Source organism: Homarus americanus, unplaced genomic scaffold (assembly GCF_018991925.1).
Source record: "Homarus americanus isolate GMGI-L3 unplaced genomic scaffold, GMGI_Hamer_2.0 scaffold7626, whole genome shotgun sequence".
Taxonomy (NCBI): Eukaryota; Metazoa; Arthropoda; class Malacostraca; order Decapoda; family Nephropidae; genus Homarus; species Homarus americanus.
This window is the reverse complement of record NW_024718273.1, coordinates 13,142,535-13,165,985: the sequence shown is the minus strand read 5'-3', so window position 1 is coordinate 13,165,985 and position 23,451 is coordinate 13,142,535. Positions and strand designations below refer to the sequence as shown.

General features: G+C 43.0%; 1 protein-coding gene across 1 annotated transcript in view; it reads left to right on the top strand.

Moving 5' to 3' along the window:
- Window positions 1-23,451, top strand: part of LOC121859416 (tyrosine aminotransferase-like) — an 80,450-nt gene that overhangs the window by 10,468 nt on the left and 46,531 nt on the right. The window contains 1 exon segment of the mRNA XM_042356209.1: window positions 16,893-16,997. Coding sequence (XP_042212143.1) covers window positions 16,893-16,997 — 105 coding nt within the window.

Genomic DNA, 23,451 nt, shown 5'->3' with positions numbered 1-23,451 from the left:
GACGCTGTTCTCTGCACTTTTCCTTGATCTGGCGGGCAGCAAAGATCATGTCAGTGGCGCCACGTGCTGGTCTAAAGCTACATTGAGATTCTGGGAGGAAGTTTTCCGCCTCAGGAAGGGCGATAACCTTGCCAGCTATGGACAGCAGCGAGATCCAAGGTAGAAGCCACAGTCTCACCAGTCTCCTTTGTTCTTATAAATATTGCCGATGGAGGCGTCTTTAGGAGCAAGTGATTTCTGCACTGCCATTGCCGCCCTTGCAAGAAAGCTAGCAACCTCTTGCTGCCAACACCATGCTCTGACGGCATGTCGCCTCATTCACTTGGATAAGAATCCAGGATGTAGGCCTATAGGGGTGGGGGATGTACTGAGGCGGATCATCGGAAAATGCATAATGGAGGTGGTAAAGGATGATGTCAGAGCAGTGATAGGGAACCTGCATGTTTGTGCTGGCTATCAGGCTGGAGTGGAAGCTGCCATTCACAACATGAGAACGATATTTGTGCAGCGTGATTGTGAGGCTGTTCTCCTGGCTGACGCTCCCAACGCATTCAACATACTTAACTGCAAGGTCGCACTGCACAACGTCAAGATCAAGTGTCTAAGCTTCGCAATGTATGTTGAAAACACCTATAGGAATCCATCAGACCTCTATATAGTAAACATCAAGGCTCTAAGAGGTCATACCATCATACAGTCAGAAGGAGCAACGCAGGGGGACCCTGTTGCAATGGCAGTGTACGCACTAGGCCTAACCGTGCTCCAACACACAATAAAATTTGAAACAACCAAGGTCAAGCAAGTGGAGTATACTGACGACCTAACAGGAGCAGGAAAAGTGGAGGACATCAAAAAGTGGTGGGAACTGATAACATCATATGATCCACAAATAGGGTACCACCTAAATTCCAGCAAGTCCTTCCTCATTGTGAAGCCAGAACATTATGAATGGGCAATGGAGGTGTTCGGTGGAAGTGAGGTAAAAATAACAAAGGATGGCCAAAGACACCTAGACGCAGTAATCGGCACGACGGACTTCAAGACCGAGTAGGTAACGGGAAAGGTGAATGAATGGGTTAGGGAAATCCAAGCTCTGTTTGATATTGTTAACACAGAGCCACATGCGGCTTTTGCGGCATTCACCCATGGAGTCGAGCATCGATGGAACTACCTGATGCGCACTATCCCTGATATCGGACCCCTCCTCCACCCTCTGGAAGAAGCTATCAGCGTCAATTTCATTCCCATAATTAGTGAAACATCTTCACTTATCCCCAACAGAAAGATTACTCCTTGCACTACCACCGAGACTGGGAGGAATGGGATTGACCAATCCAGAGGAGATTGCTACCAACGAACTTCAAAACTCAGTTAAGCTTACGGCAGCCCTCATTGACCACATAATAGCTCAGAACACAACAGATGAGGTGGATACCAGTGAAGTAAACAAGATTCGACAGTCCATCACGACAGAACGACAGCACGGCCAAAGTGATAAGTTGCAGCAACTGATGCTGCAAGTACCAGAGAATTTGAAAAAGTAGCTATAGTGTAGGAGGTGGGCGCCTTGAACTGGTTAACTACGTTACCAATAAGGGCAAATGGTTTCAGTCTCAATAAACAAGAATTTACAGATGCCAATGCTCTAATGTACGGTAGGCCAGTAGAAGGTTTGCCCTCCCAATGCGTGTGTGGCTCTTCCTATGACGTCGATCACGCCATGGTGTGCAAGAAAGGGGGCTTCATATGCATGAGGCATGACGAAGTAAGGGATCTCACAGCAAATTTGTTGAAGGAAATCTGTCGTGATGTCATGGTAGAACCGACCCTCCTTCCATTGGACGGTGAGAATTTCCAACATAGGACTTCAAACACATCCAACGAAGCCCGTGTTGACGTCAGTACTCGAAGATTCTGGACGCGGGAACGGTGAGCTTTCTTCGGCATCAGGATTTTTAATCCCATGGCCGCATGTCACCGTAACTTTGCTCTCGATGCTGCACATAGGAGGAACGACAACGCCAAGATAAGGGCATGCGGGGAGAGAATTCAGAACGTTGATCAAGGCAGCTTTACTCCTCTGGTGTTCACTACCTCTGGTGGGATGGGACCAAGTGCAAGATGCTTCTACGCAAGACTCGCAGAGGTGCTATCCGAACAGAAGCAGCAGCCCAGAAGTTATGTTACAGCCTGGATGAGATGTCGACTGTCCTTCTCTCTCCTTAGGTCGGCTTTGCTCTGCGGAGACGGTGACCTATTTATCATTTAATCCTTTGTTGCAACTTTCATTATTCTTACCCAGTGACGTGTGACCAGACGAGATGCGCAATCTACAGTAATGTTGATGTAATGGTGTGATGGAGAGGGTATTATGGTGATGTGATGGTGTGAGGACGATGATTAGTTGGTGAGGATTTAAATGTGATATGATGGTTTATTGGTGATGAAGTGATGGTGATGATGTGATGGTGATGATGCGATGGCATTTTGATGATAATGTGATGGTGATGGCGTGATGATGATAATGTAATGGTGTGATGGTGAGGATATTATGGTGGTGATGTGATGGTGTTGTAATGGTGAAGATGTTTGGTTTAGAATTAATATTGGATTTCATATACGAAGAACACAACATTAATGGTACACAAACACCCAAGCAGACATGATAGGAGTTCCAAAATAATGCTTTATGAGTAACAGCAGAATAAGTAGCCGTTCAAATACTGAGGGGGAAGATAACACCGAGAAGGTATTTACACAGAAGAGGAAAATCATCGGAACAGGTTGAGAGAGAGAGAGAGAGAGAGAGAGAGAGAGAGAGAGAGAGAGAGACTATCTATTGTTCAAGAGTAAATGGAGAAGTCTTTTCCGGGCTGTTCAACTGACAATGTCAACAGCCTAACTGGAGCATGGGGTGAGAGGTGAGAATCCATCTATCTGTCCATCCATCCATCTCTCTCTCTCTCTCTCTCTCGTCACTTCTTTTCTCCAGTGCGCTAATCTCCTGGGTACAATGAATTAGTCCAATGAGTCACCCATCTTACTAACTCTTTTTAAGTACGATTATTTGACCCCCTCGGTACAAATAACAAACAAACATAATCCTTGAGTACAATGTCTGACTTAACTCTTTAAATATGATTCACTGTTCCCTCGAGTATAAGATGGCAGTACAATCAGGGGTTTATGTCATGGTATTTAAAGGAATGAAGTGTTTTCGTCACGCCGTCACTACCATGTACAGTCTTCTTTCAAGATTCTTCGAACACTGTTGGAGACAGCTGGCAACTCAAAGCCGCTTGTTTACTATAGTACGTCTTTAAAAAAATATAAATGAATGTAAAAGGTTATCGGTGATTGGTTACTTAGTTCCCCGTTACTTAATTAATGGTTGGGCTTTGTTGTTTCGTATTATATTATACTACGTACTATAGTAAACAAACGGCCTTGAGTTGCCAGCTGTCTCCAGCAGTGTTTGAAGAATTTTGAACGAGACTACAAATACTCTTATTCCAGAACCGGCTGGGCATATACATATAACTCCCGGTACTCGACGATTCTTACCAGTCGTTTCACCCAAAGCTCTTCGAGATCGATTCTGGGTTAATTAATCCATTCACTGACTCAATGCTTGAAGGGACTTTTATTTTTATTAAGTCCACGCTGACGACTCTTTACCATGGAATTAATGTTATGGAAAATTTTAGATGGCTTCACTCTGATCCAAATGACCCTGAAGTACATAAAAAAGTTTTCTCAGCCATAAAATGAGTCTTTTGAACGAACAAAGAGAAGTGATGCAACTTCCGAAACATTTTATGACTCGTACTTTACCATACCAATATACTCAGGGCTACACATCTCTAGCAGTCACCAGAACGTGGGTGATGTAGCCTACTCTCGGGCCTCTGTTCTGTGTGTAGTCAGCATAAAAATAAGTATTGCTATGTCCCGTAAACAGAATATCTAAACATTGTGAAGCCTGACGTGTTTGTGTGAGAGTTATGATTGACAAATTTCTTGATTAATAAAGTTATAAAAATCAAATAACTACAACAAACATCACATATTCAATTATACGGATGTTAATAAGAAGAGCATGACTTTAACGAAATTAAGTTACAGAAGGATACAATAAATGCCTGCTAACACTTTGTTCAGTAGCATAGAAGGATTTTTTTATTATATAAAAATATTGTACTGATTTCTTTGTATAAAACAATACATAGGAAATACGATACATTTTTATGATACCTGAGCCAACGAAACTCTACATTACCAGATATTTCCCAGATAAAAGAAAGACTTTTGATAAACACATGGGGCATTACTATATAGATGTGATTATACTTAAAATACAAAAACAAAAACAAATCCTGTAAAAATTATGTACTGCATCTGCTTCGAGAACCCAGGAGAGGTGGTAGTCACCATCCCATACCGAAGGCCTGGAGAGATGCTGCCTTCTAAGGTCCCCCGGACTGGGACACTTGACCAGGCAGTCATCACGTAATGGTTGACCGTGGGTCAACCCTGAGCGGCCAATGCGAAGCCTGATCAGGGCAATAATACCATACAGGGGGCTTGTCAAGGGGCAAACTGAGACAGGGGACGTGAAAGAAGGGTTGCCAAGGAGATGGTGGCACATGTAAAGGGTGTCAAGGGGACATTCACCACTGAAAGGCACATGACACAACACGAAATATAGAAGTACGTATATATAATAAACAACACAGTGCAGCATATTTAGAGGGAGATCAATTTAACCATAAGTCACACACCAATGCACACTTTTGAGCTGGTGGGGGGTAGGAAGGCCCTCTTCTTCTTCTTCTTCTTCTTTTTTTTTTAAGGTTAAGGTGGGGAAAGGATGGAAGGCATGCTGGGGCTCAAGGCACAGCCAGACATGAGGGATGGAGAAGTCACAACATATAGTCGTGGGGGGAAAGGTTGGAAAAGAAGTTTAATGAGTTAAATAGAGGGGGACGACACCCCTTGTTTTACATATTACAGAGATTGTTGGCTAACTAAGCTAACCTAGGATTTAGAATGAGGTTGCACAATGGTTATTTCAGTAGACAATGACTAGATTGATTTTACAATTACAAGTTTATTAACATCTTATACTGTATTACGTTATGGACTCACTTGATTGTGACTTGTTAAATGTGAATTTATATCATCTAAGTTTTAATCTAAGGTGGATCACTGCGGCGGACATAGATGGATCGAGGGTTTGGGTTGTTGTAGTGCGGGCAGACTCCTGGGCCACCAGGCGTGGGGTCTCCCTCCGTTGATGTCTTCCCCGCGTAGGTGGTCTGGGCTGTGAGGGTCGTCCAGGAGCTTGTCCCAAACCTTCTTCCCTAGGCGATGGAACCTGAAGTTGAGGGCCTCTGTTTTATTTCTTAGGTGGATGGTTTCCACTATCTCCTGGTAGGGTGGCTCTTGGCCACTGGCTGACCTCAAACATTTGTTTTGGAAGCTCTGTAGTTGTTGTAGTCTAGTCTTCCCGAGTGTGACGAGTGATATAGATGGGTACTCCAACACAGGCCTCACCAGCGCCTTGTACAGGTGAACTTGTATCTTCTCAGGCATCAATTTAGAACGTTTTAATTTGGCTGCGGCGACTTTGGCTTTATTTAGTCTGTCCTTCACGTGGGGAATGATGCCCGTCCGAGAAATGATGAGGCCGAGCAACCTGCCTTGTTTAGAGTACTCAATCTCTTCGTCGTCGATCATCAATGGGGCCGGCTTGAATTTGGCTATGGGTATGACCTCAAATTTCGTTTTGTTTGTTTTTATTTTCCATTTATTTTCATACTCCGAGATCTCCTCTATTGCCCGAGCAGTGAGTCGCTACTCTGGTGACCTGCAGCAAACCAAGAGGAAGGCCTGGCGAGATGGTCAGTCCTACTCGACCATATTTGGTATAATTGACGTTCATATAAATAGTAGCGAGATAATTATGGTAATTCTACAGAGATTATGCTGTACTTTGGCTTAATGTGTATCACATTTTTACAGCAGATATTGTCATTAGGTGACAGTGTCAGGTTGTTGAGGGGGCTGTAATTTAGAGCTACACAGCTTGAACGTCATACAATTTTATTACCAAAATTCCTAACTTAACCTAATCTAACGTAACATAATTTGCGTTTGATTTGCCTATTAAGGCAGTAAACGATGTTTTACATGAAATGGAATAAATTTATCTCTTACAAACGAATTTCCACCAAGTTTAGCAATAAAAACAAATAGTTATCCCTATTTGCGAAAAACGTTAATTGTGGTTCATCTTAAGGCTATTTAGAAACACACACACACACACACACACACACACACACACACACACACACTCTACTCGGAAATGAGTATGACGATCATCCTGCTATGATACAATGATATGAGTTATTAAGGATGTCACCCAAGTTGGTGACCGGCAGGGTCGATCACAGATGTTGCATATGTGGGGGGCTACATCTAGTGCGGGAGGGGCTGCGGCAGTGTCTTTCTGGCGTTGGCGCTTGTCTGCCTCGTTATGCAGTCCGGCTAACTAGAAAGTATTGACACCTTCTTGCGTGGTGATCCTCCAAGCGTACACATACACACACACACACGAATAATATATGATATAGTAACTCACTGAATATTATAGAATTATGTTACACTAACATACACTATACTAGTAAGTTGCATAATGCTAACTGGTTCCCACACAGTCGCTAAGTTCTCACGGGTATCGTCTATATACAACCAAGGAAGGCGTGACGCAGCACTCACAGCGATAATACCTGGAGGGCTGTTTTGTGTATGGCAGCTCCCCCACTCTCCAGTATAGTGATCGCTCCAGTTTACGAAATGAATGTGTGTGTGTGTGCATTTATATACCTATGTGTATAGGTTCACTTATTTATATACATAATACTTAAGTTTATGTAGTTGAACGTTAAGCACTGAAGTCATCCTACTCAAGATATTTGTTTAATTCATTATAGTGAATGGCTTTAGTTGTATCAAAACTAAAAGTAATCTTATACGTAATTTTCGACTCCTCCATCTCGTAAAGTTAACGCACACTGCTCTCCTCATAAAAACAAAGGGCTAAGGAAAATATGATAAAAAGTGGAGATCAATAAAAAGATAAGAATGAAACAAGGAAAATCGAACAAAAAATCTAGAGTGTAAATATTAATGACAAGACGATCCAATACGTTGATGCTGTACAGTACATACTACATTATGGTGGCCTCGGGAGACGCTGACAGTGCCTCTTTCCTCCTTGTGTGTTTGGTCAGCACCTCCCTCATTGTTAGCAGTGGTGTTGGTGTTGTTAATGGTGGTGGTGATGACGATGGTGATGAAGATTGTGGTGGTGATGAAGATTGTGGTGGTGATGACGCTGGTGGTGGTGAGGACGGTGGTGGTGGTGGTGAGGACGGTGGTGGTTGTGGTGAGGACGGTGGTGGTTGTGGTGAGGACGGTGGTGGTTGTGGTGAGGACGGTGGTGGTGATGGTGAGGACGGTGGTGTTGGTGAGGACGGTGGTGGTTGTGGTGAGGACGGTGGTGGTGGTGGTGAGGACGGTGGTGGTGATGGTGAGGACGTGGTGTTGGTGAGGACGGTGGTGGTGGTGACGGTGAGGACGGTGGTGGTGAGGACGGTGGTGGTGGTGGTGAGGACGGTGGTGGTTGTGGTGAGGACGGTGGTGGTGGTGGTGAGGACGGTGGTGGTGGTGATGATGAGAGGGTAGTTGGAGGGGAAGGGAGTGGAAGAGAAACGTTGGGAAGAGCTGTACAAGACACAAATATTGAGCAACAACAACAAGTAATGTAATTCTCCACAATCACCCCACACAGTGTACAAAGAACTCTTATGCACTGCTTACGAAAGTGGAGATCATGAGCGAATGTTCGTGGAGTAATTTTACTTGTTTTCTTCTGTCTGTAGTCTGTCCCTTTCTATCCACAATCGTGTTTAAGTTACTTGGAATAAAATTTTAAGTTTTCTGCCAAGTAAATAATTTAATGTTCACCCCACGCATATCCTGTGAGCGGTAGGTCAAAAACGATTACAGAATAGAGGTCACAAAGGATGTGTAATGTATAACAGACCCCAGTGGTCAGGATATTGTTAAAGTATTTCCAGTACATTTTTTCGTTATGTATATAGGGGATGACGTGTTCACACTTGAGTGAAGGGTATACTGCTAGTGTGAGACAATATGTTTGGCCACACACTTTATTATTCACATTTACATGAGACACATTCAAGTAGTCGCGGAAAAACTCCCGTCAGTCCTCGGACCTGAGACTCTTGAACCTGTGAATCCGAGACATCACACATTGTTAGTCCTATAGATGGTGCACTGGGTGATGTCTCGGATTCACAGCTTCATGGATAGGAGAAAAGACTGACACAGGACTTATTTTAGTGGGTGTATATTGTGCATTTGTCCTACTGGGGGTGGGTCACTTTTCTCAAGGAGTTAAAACAGTTAAATATTTTCTAAATTAAGTAAAGCTAAAACAGTAATTTTATCATCCACAATAAAAAAAAATAAGCGCAATGAACAAAAGTAAACAATATCGTCAAGAGGAATGACAAGTTATCGTTCAAGATCCTGATTCTTACAGTTTTGCCTCCATTAACTACTCTTCATAAGGGAAATTGCAACTGCGCACAACTAGTAATTTAAATCTAAGGTACAATAATGACGTCAAAAAGTAACTTCAAACCTGTAACTCACAAATCCTTCTTGTATTCTAACTTTGCCCGGTTCCTGTGACACAGTAAAAGCATCTAGCGCGTTAATTCTCTCCATAACTCTGCTATTTTTTGTTTTAACCTGAGTTGATATGTTAAGAAGCATCTTTATAACTTCACTTAAGAGGATCATTCCTCGTACGAACTTTTGAGAGACTAAACGTACGGTTAGAAAATGAGAAGTGACTGAGAGCATAAAAGTAGTAACTGATAATTTATAAGACGAGGAAGGCTATTTTAGCATCTAACCTTCTATGCGCGCGAGCGCACACACACACACACACACACACACACACACTTACTATTTATTTTTATTATTTTTTTAAATGGCCTCCAGCCTCCCCAAAAACCACACCTTGGCCACCATTTTATTACCTTAAAATTAACTATCCTAATATATAATAAGTAGCTACCCTGGCTGTGCTGAGTTAGTTGAGCCGCAGATCTGTGCGGCATTCAGTGACTGTTGCCTCAAAGTCGATATCTGCGACTGTTGTCGGCTTTGGGCCAGAGAGAAAGACAGTCGACATTTCAACCAGGATGTAACATAACTTCTGGGCTGCTGCGTCCGTTCAGATAACACCTCAGCGAGTCTGGCGTAGAAGCATCTTGCACTTGGTCCCATCCCGCTAGAGGTTGTGAACACCAGAGGAGTGAAGTTGCCTTCATCAACGTTCTGAATTCTCTCCCCATATGCCCTAATCTTGTCGTTCTCGTTCCTCCTGTGTGCAGCACCGAGAGCTAGGTTGCGGTGACATGCGGCCATGGGATAAAAAATCCTTATGTCAAAAAAGTCTCGCTGTCCCCGCGTCCAGAATCCTCGACCACTGACGTCCACACGGGCTTCGTTGGATGTGTTTGAGGTCCTGTGATGGAGGTTCTCACCGTCCAATGGAAGGAGGGGCGGTTCCACCATGACGTTGTGGCAGATTTCCCTCAGTAGATTTACTGTTAGTTCCCTTACTTCGCCATGCCTTATGCATACGAAGCCTCCTTTCTTGCACACCATGGCGTGGTCGATGTCATAAGATGAGCCGCACACGCATTGGGGGCAAACCTTCTATTAGCCTACCGTACCTTAGAGCAATGGAATCTGTGAATTTTTGTTTATTAAGGATGAAGCCTTTTGCCTTTATCGGTAACGTTGTTAACCAGTTTGAGGCGCCCACCTCCTGCGCTATAGCTACTTTTCTTTTCACGTTCCCTGGCACTTGTTTAATTCGTTGGTATCTACCTGACTTTCTGCATTCTGATCAATTATGTGCTCATTGAGAGCTGCCGTGAGCTTGACATAGTTCTGATTTTCTGTACGGGGAAGCTCCACTGGATTAGTCAATCCCATTCCTCCTAATCTCGGTGGTAATGCAAGGAGTGGCCTTTCTGGTTGGGTTAAGTAAGGGTTTTCACTAATTTTGGGATAAAAGTGACATGAAGTCCTTCGTGCCAATTACCGCACCAAGATGTGTTTGGCCATCCTTTGTTATTTTGACCTCACTTCCACCGAACACCTCCATTGCCCGTTCATAATGTTCTGGCTTCAAAATGAGGAAGGACTTGCTGGCGTTTGGATGGTACCCTATTTGTGGACCTCGTGATGTTACCAGGTCCCACCACTTTTTGATGTCCTCCACTTTTCCTGTTATGTCATCAGTGTATGCCACTTGCTTGACCTCGGTTGTTTCACATTTTATTGTATGGTGGAGCACAGACAGGCCTAGTGCGTACGTTGCCATGGCGACAGGGTCCCCCTGCGTTGTTCCCTCAGTTGACTGTATGGTGGTATCTCCTCTTAGAGCCTTGATGCTTGTTATAAAGAGGTTTGATGGGTTCCTATAGGTGTTTTCAACACACATTGCAAAGCTTGGACACTTGATCTTGATGTTGTGCAGTGTAGCCTTGCGGTTGAGTATGTTGAATGCGTTGGAAGCGTCTACCAGAAGTACTGGCTCACAATCACGCTGCTCAAATACCTTTCTCATGGTGTGAATGGTAGCTTCCCCTCCAGCCCGGTGGCCAGCACATACTTGCAGGTTCCTTGAAGCTGCCCTGACATCACCATTTACCACCTCCATTATGCATTTTCTAATGATCCGCCTCAGCACTTTCCCCATCCCTGTAGGCCTACATCCTGGATTTTTATCCAGGGGAATGAGGCGGCAGGCCGTCAGAGCATGGAGGTGGTGGCAACACGAGGTTGCTAGCTTTCTTGCAAGGGCGGCGATGCATTGCAGAGATCGCTTGCTACGGCACCAAACTTGTTAGTGCTGAGGATGACTCTCCAACCGTTTGCATCCAGGCCTGAAGGGCCGGCACCTCGCTGAGTTTTCAGTGTTATTTTTTTTCCACACCATCCCTCGAACATGATAGCATTAGAAGGGATGTAGGCACCCTGGAACCTGATGCCTGATGCAGGGGGATGTTTTTCCTTCAGTTGTTGTAATGTCTCTGTTTATTGGCAGAACACCACCGAAAATTCTTCGGTGATAGATCTTACCGCCAAGGACACTTTTCCCTCACGCATCTTGTTACCAAATTTTCTGGCAACATCCTCGGTGTTTTGCTTTCCATCTCCTATGAATTTTAGATTCTCCTGCAGTGTTCTTGTTTCGCGTAAGAGATTATCAAGGGCCCCTTTCTGCCACATTGTCAATCTCCTTTTAATTGCTGCCACGTTTTCTTTGCATTTAGAACTTACGTAAGACCTATGACAGAATTGATGGGGTATTATGGCCAGTATTTGAAGAGCTAAAGGGGCAAGGAAGCAGATCTGAGTGTACTCGGTTATGAGGCGAGTCATCTCCCGGATCATTTCTTTGGTTGCCGCTCACTTGGGTGGTTCAAAGAGGTTAGCTGGCAACCACTTAACCACTTCTGAGTGTACTCTGCTACTATTACTACTCCTACTACTTCTTCTTCTTCTTCTTCTTCTTTGCTGTCACTCCCAATCGAGTATGACGACCATCCAGCTATAATACAATTATTATGAACTATTAAGGATGTCTCCTTCGTTCATTACGGGACCGGCAGGGTCGATCACAAATGTTGCCCATGTGGAGAGCTACATCTACTGAAGGAGGGGTTAGCGATAGCGTCTTTTCGGCGCTGGCGCATGTCTTCCTCGGTATGCAGTCGGGCTAACTCGAAAGTGTCAACACCGTCTCGTGTGGTGCTCCTCCAAGCGTAACGGTATGGAGTGATCGTCTCCCAGGTGAGGGGGTCCATTTGACACTTCAGATTTAACTTAAGACTAACTTTATACCTTTTCAGTTGCCCGCCAGCATTACTTTTACTATTCGTTAGGTGACTGTAAAGTAGCTGCTTTGGCAGTCTACTGTTGTCCATGCTGGTAACATGACCAGTCCAACATAGTATTCTACACTTGGTGTCAGCGAGAATACTGGCATTTGGTCTATTGTCTTTCCAGCGAACTCGGAGGATGGAACGTAGACTACGTTGGTGAAAGATTTAAAGTGCCTTGAGGTGCCTTCTGTATGTGACCCATGTCTCGCTGCCATATAGCAGGGTGGGGAGGACCACTGTTCGATATACGTGCAACTTTGTAAATAATTTCAGCTCCCTACAGCTGAAGACACGGGAAAAGAGTCGAGCAAAGGCTTGAGATGCACATCTGACCCAATGTTGAATCTCTTCATCGATGTTTGCGGTGGTGGACAGGTGGGAGCCATGATACTGAAAGTGGGTAACATTAGACAGGGTAGTGCCGTGAACCTAGATAGATGGTGGAGGTGTGGCTGAAACAGGGGCAGGCTGGAAAGTAATATGAGTCTTATGTACATTCAACTCAAGGCTGAGGTGTGCATACGTTCAGTGTGAGTGACGAGAGTGAGGTAGTCTGCATACTTAAGTTCAGTAATGGAAGCGTCCGACACCTTCGTTCCTATCAGAAGTCGTCCTATGTTGAAAAGTCCCTTCATCCGTTACTGGATGTCCACCCCGACGGCTAAGTTGACACTGGCACGATTAAGGAAGGCAGCCAAGAAAATGGAAAACAGAGTTGGTACCAGTACACATCCTTGCTTTATCCCCGTTTGGATGGGAAACAACTCAGACTGGGTGTCATTGTGCAGGACACTACCCTTCATGCCATTGTGGAGTCGCCTCACAATGGCGATGAATTTTCGTAAGCACTCTTATCTGCACTTTTCCTGTATTTAGTGGTCAGCAAAGATCATGTCAGTGGTGCCACGTGATTGTCTAAACTCTAAAGCCACATTGAGATTCCAGAAGTTTTCTGCCTCAGGAAGAAGTCTGCTTAGGAGGACTCGGGCGATAATCTTACCAACTACAGACAGTAGCGAGATCCTGCGGTAGTTGCCACAATCTGACTGGTCTCCCCTGTTCTTATAAATATTGACGCTGAAGGTGTCTTTAATAGCTAAAGCAGCACTTTTGTCTTCGACGAGTACGTTGATTTCCGGATCATTCTCATCAAACCAGTCCTGGTGTATTCTTTCGATCTGGCCAAGCGGTCTCTTTGTGGGCTTTTTGCCATGACATTGCCAAGGAAACCCCATTCGCCACTCGGATATGGATTGTTTGTTGTCTGGTTGTTTATCAGCCCATCCTCAAGCTGCTCTCTGAAAGCATGTGCTACCGCTGGATCCTTCAGGAGCTTGGCTCTGACGAGCCGATGTTCTGTGTTACAATGGTTTAAGCCACGCATGACTCGGGTGAAAAGGGCATCTCGGCAATCTCTTTCTCTGACATTGATGTAGTCAATGAGATGCTGAAGAGGAGTAGGCCTTTGGGGTTACACTTGCTTACTCATTTTCTCCCTACGGTTCCTTGCCATATGTCAGCATCTCTTCCAACTCTGGCGTTGTAGTTACCTAGGGGCACATCCCTATCTTCTCTGGGGATAGAGATTAGCATTCTGTGAAGGTCGTCGTAAAATCTTCCTTGATGTCATCCTCTGCATCCAGTGTTGGGGCATATGTACTGATGAAGAAGAAATGACGTGAATGATTCAGTGGGACTCGGGGCGTCATGAAGCGCTCGTTGATCCCAACGGGCATTTCAGCATATGTTGGATGGATTGACGAATGGTAAAGCCAACTCCATAAAAGTGGTTTCTTCCAGAAGAAAGTATAGCCAAACACATGTTCTGTGAGTTGACCGTCGTCTGGGAGCCGGGACTCACTGATGGCTGCTATGTCGATGTTATACCTAGCCAGCTCTTTTGCCAAAAGGGCAGTTCTTTTTTCAGGACACTGATGTTGGCCAGTATCCAAAAGGGTCCTGATATTCCATTCAGCGACCGTTAGAGGTTGCACAGTTTGTTTTTGCTTTGATCTGTGATTATGATTATGTTTTCCACTGCATTAGGATGACCTTACTGGGTGCAGCTGCCCAGTCAGTTTGGTTGTTTTAGGCAGGCTAATGTTTGGGGTACCTTTTCTAACCCTCTCCCCATGTGGCGTGAGCAGAGTGGCTCCTGGAAAGGGCTGCTCAGTTGCAAAGGCAGGACCGAATTACACTGCTGCCTAGAACCCAATGCATAAACGGCCATCTCATCCATGCTGCCCCTGTGCAAAGTTGTGACTAGAGACTCCTGGCAGTCATCTCTGCCTGTCTCCGTCTCTATTCGTCCGTCGCCATAAGACTTTTGGGGGTATAGTGGTTTTGATAAGGATGAAAAGTATGATGAGCTGAATGATAACTACACGTGAGTTGATTTATGTCGTGAGGCAGGAGTGCAGGTTGCAATCACACATTTTGGCTCTCCCTTTTCCTGATCTAGTGGTGTAAGTGTTGCAGCGACTGGGGAGAGGGAGAGTTGCAATGGATTGCCTATAGCCCAGTTTATTGGGTTCTGCCTTAGTAGCCTGTCCATCTTGCATTGCCTTCATCCACCGGTCGTTGGGTTCCCATGTTGGTCACCTTTTCTGCCTTTGGGGTCTTACTGGAGCTCTGTAAGCATGTCTGCCTGATGTGGGGCTCCATTGCAGATTTTTCGTTTGGGGTTTACTCCCGTAGCTTTATACCTTCCAAGGTTGATCCACAAGGCAGCCGTCCCTCTGAGGCCCACTGCTGCTCCGATATCCACTGCTGGTCTAGCCTTGGGCCGCGAGGCACCCAGTTACCGTGTGTTGCTACGAGGAGGCACAGCAGACGTCTCGATGGTGAAGAGGCTGAGTACTGGCAGGGAAAGACTTACGCAAGGTTGCTTTCCTGTTCACTACGAGGGCTAGCCAGCGATGGTAACTGAAAGTTAGAGGAAGCAAGCAGTTCTTGCACCTTAACACAAACATAATGCTACCATAGTAGACGCATTACATCACTCTGTGGGCGCGCACGCAAGCACGCACACATAAATAACCATTACTATACACACTAATACCTCTTGTCTCTGTATTCACTCGACGTGCTTCCAGAACTCTCTCCTCGGGTGAGTGTGTTCCCATGCCATCATCTCTCCTCTCTCCCCACTATCCTCCCTTCTCTACTCCCCCCACCACCACCCCCTCTCCGAAACTCAAGCTGGATCAAACTGGTTTGTTCTCAGTTCTCACTGATGCCTTCTAAGCCAGGGGTAGGTCAATGGTTGGGGTGAGGAGTGTTAGAGAGAGGGTGAGTGGTAAGGATGAAGGGAGGGGAGGGTGAAGGGAGATGAGGGTGAAGTGAGGTGAGGGTGAAGACAATGGAGGGGAAGAGAGAAGGGGCAGCGGTAGTGACGAATCAGGAGGGGAGGTTTGTGGGGAGGGTAAGCAAGTCTATTCTTTGGCTCAACTATAGTTCACGCACTTAATCATTTCATCTCGTATAGGAAAAAAATTGTCTTAACCTTCAGATGGATCTTGGTCGTGACAAGTCCCCGTAAGACAGGAAGGTGTTCACTCTCCAACAGCTCCTCGACACAACCCACCTTCATGTGGCCCAATAAACGTCTACCTCTACAAACGTCATTCTTGTAACCTCGATTATTCTTAGTGGTTCTCCGAGTGATAGAAACATCACCGCTTGTCTCCACACCAGCGACATCATCAGTCAAATGTTCTCGGTATCTTGGTGATTATCTGATTTTCGCTGTTTAGATGTGATTTGATTAAGCTGAGGTGACACAGGCTGAGTTGAAGCTGACAAGAGACGAAGTCAACAAGCTGAATGTAGGAGATTTGGGCCACGAACGTTTGGGCCATGGGTCAAAGTTACACAAATAACAACATAATAAAGTAACCTGAAGGCTCCTGACTGGAAGAATTCCAGGGGTAATGAGGGGATTAAAATTTACAGTCAGGAAATTTTGGGTCCATGGCCCAAACGTCCACCCTATACACAGCTCGTGGCCCTAACGTTTGGGGTCTTAACCCAAACGTCCCGTGGCCCAAACGTCCGCCCACCCCCCCACTCTTATGTTCCAGCCGGGAAAGGTTGACATATGAAATTAAGAATATAAAATTATAAAAACAAAAAATATTATTAAATCTTGTGGTCTATCAAATGTTTGTCAACACTGGCGCTGAAGTGTTGAAAGTTATAGTTTAAAGAAAATAATGAAGTCAGAAAATTAATTTCATCTAGGAGCAAAAGGAAGCTATATTATCAACCTGACGCCTGACAACTGAATTCTTACCAAGCAGCCACTGACCGGACCAACACGATCATCACAACACCCCCCTGATTGAATGACCTCACACTGCCTCTATCATGACGCTCTGAATAGGTTGTTGCTCAAGTATTGTACTGGCGTATTAAACATTGTAAATTAACATGTTAGTAAGGTTAAGGTGTCTCTTGTATGGAATTTACTCTCTTGTACAGTGTTCAATTCAATTCGTTAACATTTGGGCAAAACTAGACTACAGCAGCTTCGGGATATTAAAAGGTTATCGGGTTTATTGTAATCCTGAGGCGTCGGCCATCTTGGTTACTGACGTCACAGAGTCGAGTGTTCGCTCAAACAGCTGATGTTCATAACGGTATTTTCTTCACATCGACGTTACTTTGTGTTAACTAGAATATTAGCACTAAACTTTGTACATTTTTACAGAGTTTTTTCATCAAGTTTGAGAACATTTTTAAAAGTATGTAAATTTTGCTATATATACGCTAATATGCTTTGAGACAACTGCAGCACGTCGCTAGCCCTGACCTTTTTAACTTGTTCAGGTGATCCCACTGTGTTCGGGAACCTGAAGCCAGCCAAGGAGGTCACCGAAGCCGTAGTCACAGCCATCCAGAGCGGCAAATACAACGGATACGCGCCCACTACAGGTCAGTTTGTTGGACTCGTAATAACTACCACAACCAACTCAAGCTACCATGACGACTACTACTACTACTACCACCACAGTCATCACCATACCACACCTTACATCACTGTACTACGTCACAATAACCACCAAATTTACACTGCATAACCACACCGCCACCACCACATACAACACCACAACGACCCGATCAGTAGGTCTACCACACTTTCACTCTTGTACTCTTAGCGGTTCAACAGCTCACTCTTTTTTACTCTTTGTCCTCCTTTCGTCTGCCAATTATCTCCTTCCTTTTCCACTTCGTCTTGCATCCGTTTTCTTTCATTCTCTCTTGATTTATTTAGACTTTTCTCTTGTTTCCTTTTCTTTTCGTTTATACTGTTTTATTTTGGTTATCTCACTTTCTACTGATTTTATCACATTTTTTTCGCGTGTGTTTCTTTTAATGATTTTCTTTTTTATTATCGTGTTTCATTTTCTCCCCCTTCTGTTTGGTGTCATCTTTTATCACATTATTGTTATTCTATGGTTATTGCCTGTTAATTCTTCTTCCTCTTCTGTTCTAAAGTTTGCTATATCGGAGTCTATATTTTGTCTGCTCTTTTGATTTTCTCTCTTTTCTCCTTTTTATCTTAATTTCTTTATTCCTCATTTATTTAATTCATTAAAAAGTCCCACGTTTCATAATGATCTTTTTCTTCATCTGTTTTCTATTTCCCATTCCTTTTTATTTTATTACTCTCTCTCTCTCTCTCTCTCTCTCTAACCCTTCTCCTATTCTTTTTATCTCCTCCCTCCACTGAACCTCTCCCCCTTCCCAGTCTGTGCCGCCTCTTCCTCCTCCATCTTTCCTCAGTGACGCTGTTGCAGTTATCAGTGACACGTCATAGAAACATCAAGACAAGATAACTGAATAATATGTATCAAAGGCAGTCATTTATCTGATAGTTTAGTAACTGGAGAAAAAAAAAGAGATTATGTTTTGATTGTAGATATTTACACTGCTACAAGGAAATTGGATGGGAAATACCTAGTTTATAGACGATGTGTTTGAGTGACAGTACAGCAGCTGGACCTATAGGTTGTATAAGATTCGCATGACCAAGGCGTAGAGGTTATATACCTTTTTAGAAACCAGCCACTACCGGTTCATACCAGCAGCAACTATACACTGACAGATGGCGACAGAAAACTACTGCAGTAAAGTGTGGGGCTGTGCTAACGAGACCAAAGTATTAGAAACACCCAGCCGAGGCCTCTAGACTACAGTAGATAACCTCTATAACCATACAAAATACAGACTTTTTTTTTTTTTTGCCATTTGGTGTCTCATTGCCAACTGGGTGTACCTGAAGATGAACTATTGTCCAACGCTCCCATGTGCCTCCCGACCCACGTGATGACAATGGCATGAGATATGGTGACGAAATAAAACTTAAGGCTGAGAATTTTCACCTTCTGCGTTGTCGTTATGATTGAGTTTTGTAGTTGATAATGTCTCCTACAGAACTATATTGTATGATGATTGTGACCTCGCTCCAACAGCCAATTCAGTCTGACAACGTTTACAGCGTTGGTTGGGTCAGACACTTAGCAACAAGCCCAAGGGCGTGTTGTCTCACGTGTACAGGTCGTGGGGCGCCGCTTACTGCAGGGTCTGCGGCCACAGAGTTCTCAGAGTACAGATGTGGAACAAGAAAGTAAATGCGTTATGTTTGTGATTAATGTTAGCATCTGGCCAAAATTTTCAGCGGGGTTTGTGTGAGAATGACAAAATGTAGTGAAAACGGAGTGAAGGAGAGAGAGAGGCTGCTAGATTTTTTTTCACTGGGCAGAGTTGATTGGTTGCTACGCGTGCAAGACTCACCCCAGCCAGTGGCGAGTGGACTGGCATGACGCAATACCCAGGCTGATGTCTTAGAAAATACATTTCTCTAATAGTCTACGTTTTATTGAACAATTTGCTAAGTTTTTGCTTTAGAATGTTACAGAACTATAGGAAATGCCATGTCGTTTCCAAATTGAAAAAAAAAACAAAGACATCAAGATGTTCTCTATAAACACTGCATCATCAAACAGGCTTGTAAGTAATTATCTTCCCTTTATTACACATTATCATTTAAGATTGAAATAGGATATCCAGAAATACTAGCAGACAAAAGTTGTCACATGAAGTTGAGGGCTACAGTATCAAGTTAAATATCTCTCACTTGAAGATCACCCAAGACGGTGAGATAAGCCAAGGATTGTGAGAGAGTAGGAGGAGAGCCTACTCAATGTTAAATTTATCCTCCGCGACGGTGGCGACGCCAAGCGGTTGGTGAGTAAAAACAATTAAGATCCCTGCTTCTTACGATATTGTGCGATAACACCAGATGATTAGGTAAAAACAATTTATATATAGCCAGTAAGTTATTGACATCCAACTTTATATATCTTGGGGTAATTTTTCAAAGTACCACATTGATTATTTTGCAAAATTTTTTAATTATTTGCCTACTTAAGGGAACTCTCCCTTTCGTTCTTCAGTAAGAGCAAAGGTGGTAACTACAGTTATACACCATTTGAATGTCGATTTTCCTGGTGATTCCAAAAAATATGTATATACCAAGTTTTAATTATAATAATAATAATAATAATAATAATAATAATAATAATAATAATAATATTAATAATAATAATAATAATAATAATAATGCAGGGAAATTGTCATATATGAAACTATGCAGTTACTGTATAAAGTTATGCAGGTATACAGTTCAGCCTGTACATATAATCCTTTGTTTAGGCTAAAAAAAAATCCAGTGGCGGATTTACTGTAGTACCTAATTACTGTAATTTAGCACACTGAGAAAGTAATGAAATGCGAATTTGGTACATTACCTTAAGGGACCATAGCTTTTGTATAGGGAGAAAGAGGTGTAGGAATAAAAGATTTGTGTGAGTAAATATTCGTAGAGAGAACGTTCGCATAGAGAGGCATACCTGTGGCTGGGAGAAATATAACAAAAGGAAACAAAAGCAGTGTAATGTGGGCTTATTTTTTTTTGGGCTTTATCTCTCCTATATATATATATATATATATATCTCAACATTGAGTTCCGTAGTTGTACTTTACCGAATCTTAACCATTTGTTTTTTCTTGAAACGACACAAAATTGCCAAGACGAAGGTAAGGTTAAGCAGTTAGGTTAGATTAGGTAAAGAACGGTTCGGTAAAGTTAGGTAAAGAACGGTTCGGTAAAGTTAGGTAAAGAACGGTTCGGTAAAGTTAGGTAAAGAACGGTTCGGTAAAGTTAGGTAAAGTTAGGGTAGGTAAAGTTAGGTTAGGTGAAGTTAGGTTAGGTAAAGTTAGGTTCGGTAAAGTTAGGTTAGGTAAAGTTAGGTTCGGTAAAGTTAGGTTAGGTAAAGTTAGGTTCGGTAAAGTTAGGTTAGGTTAGGTAAAGTTAGGTTCGGTAAAGTTAGGTTAGGTTAGGTAAAGTTAGGTTAGGTAAAGTTAGGTTAGGTAGTAGGCAGCTGCCAAACAGGGAGGTACTACCGCCTGGGAAGATATTGAAAGCATAATGTATTGTCTCATGGTAGACTCAGCTGCCATATGGCATCACAAAAATTGTGACCAAGTCCCAGGTTGCTGATCTGATTTTCTGCCTCATTTACACTTAATTGCAAGGTCTCGATTGTTTCTCTTGCAATTGACAACACAACATACATTCAGTATATAATTTCTCACTATTGATCTTTTTTTAATTTTTGTATTTCTCTATGGTTCTTTATTATCATTATTATTATTATTATTATTATTATTATTATTATTATTATTATTATTATTATTATTATTATTTCGCCCCCCAGGCACCGATATGGGTCAGTGACCTGTGGGCTAATCCCCGTGGAAAAAAATAGGTAATGATAGGTTAGGTAAAATTGGGTTAGGAAGGTAAAGTTAGATTTGGTTAGATTAAGTTAGGCTTTGTTAGGTTTGGATTGGTTTGTTTTTAGCGTGATTTTACCATACAATTTGGGTTGGGTTGGTAAGGCTTTCATGAAATTGCTGAAGAAATGAATATGAAGACCATTCAAAACACATCGAAACATACGGGAAAAACATAATTTCGTCCAAAAAATCGTGGGTGATCTTAAAACGATTAATAACCCAAAACGTAAAAAGTCCAGCCTATATTTTCAACAAGACAGCAGTATCCCGCTCGTCTGATGCTAACTAAAGGTTCTGGAATGTGGAGCGTTATCAGTATTAAATGCATTAAATAAAGAAAGAGATCATAAAAACTAAAGAAGAGTCAACAGTCAACATTGACAGAAGTAGGTGTATGACTCACCTCTCTCTATCTTTCGGAAATCGAAAGAAAGACAGACTTCTGTTCCTTACGGAGTTGCTAAACACTTAATACTTGCACATTAGCGGTGCACCATTGCAGCTGATATAAAAAAATAACAACAAATCAATGCCGCAAACAGAGAGAAGCTCGGGAAGCAGCCATCCCCCTGGACTCCCCGCCCACCTGGTACGATGTCCTCCGTAAACTTCCTGACCTCTCGTACGTCTACGGGAAAGGGTCGCGGAAAGGGGAAGTGATTGCTGCCCGTATCATCATTGGGAATGACTTTGCTTGGGAGATTGGTATCCCCGCATCCCCTGAGCAACGCTCTTGTGCATTATGCAGAAGACCCGACAGCAGCACCCTTATTCACTACCTCCTAAGATGTCCCCACACACAACGCTTCCGTGACGCCTGCTGGACCACCACTCCACGACCCCCTGACGGAGACACGATGATCCTCCCCATACTGGCCAGATATTTTGTAAATAATATTGATTATGTGTTAAAGGAATATCCTTCCTTCCTTAGGCTTTAGTAAGCCCCTTTATAATATTTATACTGTATATACTTGTCACACTTGCCAGATGCTTCTGGTGTCATTGTACAGGGGTACCTAGTGACAGCACTAGGATCCCGCTTCCTCTATCAAGGAATAAACAATTGAAATTGAAATTGTAACTCGATCCTCCCTCAAAAGTAGGCATTTCTCCTTTTGGAGCTCATCCAGGGTTGGTGAGTGCTTTAACCCTGACATGTGTAGTGGAACGAGGACAGTGTTCACTTAATATGATCTGAGTTGTTCTGACAACAGCTTGACTACTTCTCGAGATTTTCTTTACAGAATATTAATATATGTGTCAGCTTTTGCGGCTGAATATATCATCTAAAGACATATTAGTGTCGAATAACCCAGGACTCTTAAACACAATAATTACTACTATGACCAAAAAAAAAAAATCTCCTAAGAAATATTTTTGATGCATTAAAATTCAGGGTTATATCTCATCATATTTAATTGCTAACGGACTAGTTTAATTACCAAACTCTTAATTGCCTTAATTGGTACAGGCTATGATCAGAATAACACATGGAGTCCCTGAATAAAGCCAAGAACTCTCACAACCACGAATTTGCGAGAATTGTTGAATTAAGTTCCTAGAGGACAGACACCAACAATAAGTGTGAGCCGCGTACAGTAAATCAAAGCCTAATACAACATTACGCAAGGACCATAATTATGTTCTTTTTTTGTCTGGGAGTGATTCATGGATGCAAAAAAAAAATAATAATACAAAATAAATGTTTAAAATACTAAAACAAATCCTGAAAGAATACCAATTGTTAGCGATGCACTTTACCCATTAAAATAAATTATATGAGTATAGAATTTAGTAAACGAACATCAGCAAAAAAAGCGACCATAAAGGAAGACACATAGAAATATACTTGATAGAAAAAAAAGAATATGAAGGTAGTGAACGGGAAGAATGACATTAAGGGAATGGATAAAAAGTGTTGCCATAAGTGAACCTCAGAATCTACCAGGACTCAGGAAGACTACAGAAAGTGAATCAACAACGAAATGATTGGAACGTGTGCTGAGGAGAGGAGAAAAAAGAGATAAAGTGAGGAGAACAAAGAGAAGCAGGAGAATCCAAAGAATGAGATAAAAGATGCGACTAAATGGAGTTACGTAAGAGATAGAAATAACAGAGAGAGATGAAGCACATGACCGAGAATTGCCGAGAAAGGAAAGGAAAGGAAGTGAAAGGAAAGGAAGTGAAAGGAAAGGAAAGGAAAGGAAAGGAAAGGAAAGGAAAGGAAGACCCGATTGGACAACCACACAACAACAAACGCGGGATTAAAGAGAAAACAGATGAGAGGGAATAAGTATGTAGACAATAATATCAACTCAGAAGAAAGACAAAATTGAGATATGGCAAACGAAAAAGTCGAGACCATCCGACTGACGAAGGATAGAAGAGGGAGACAAGAGAGTGAGAAGGAGGAAGAGAGTGAAGAATTCTTTCACCCCCCCCTCCTAAGAGATAGACCGCCGCTTGAGGGATAGACTGCTCGAGGGATAGACTGCTCGAGGGATAGACTGCCCGAGGGATA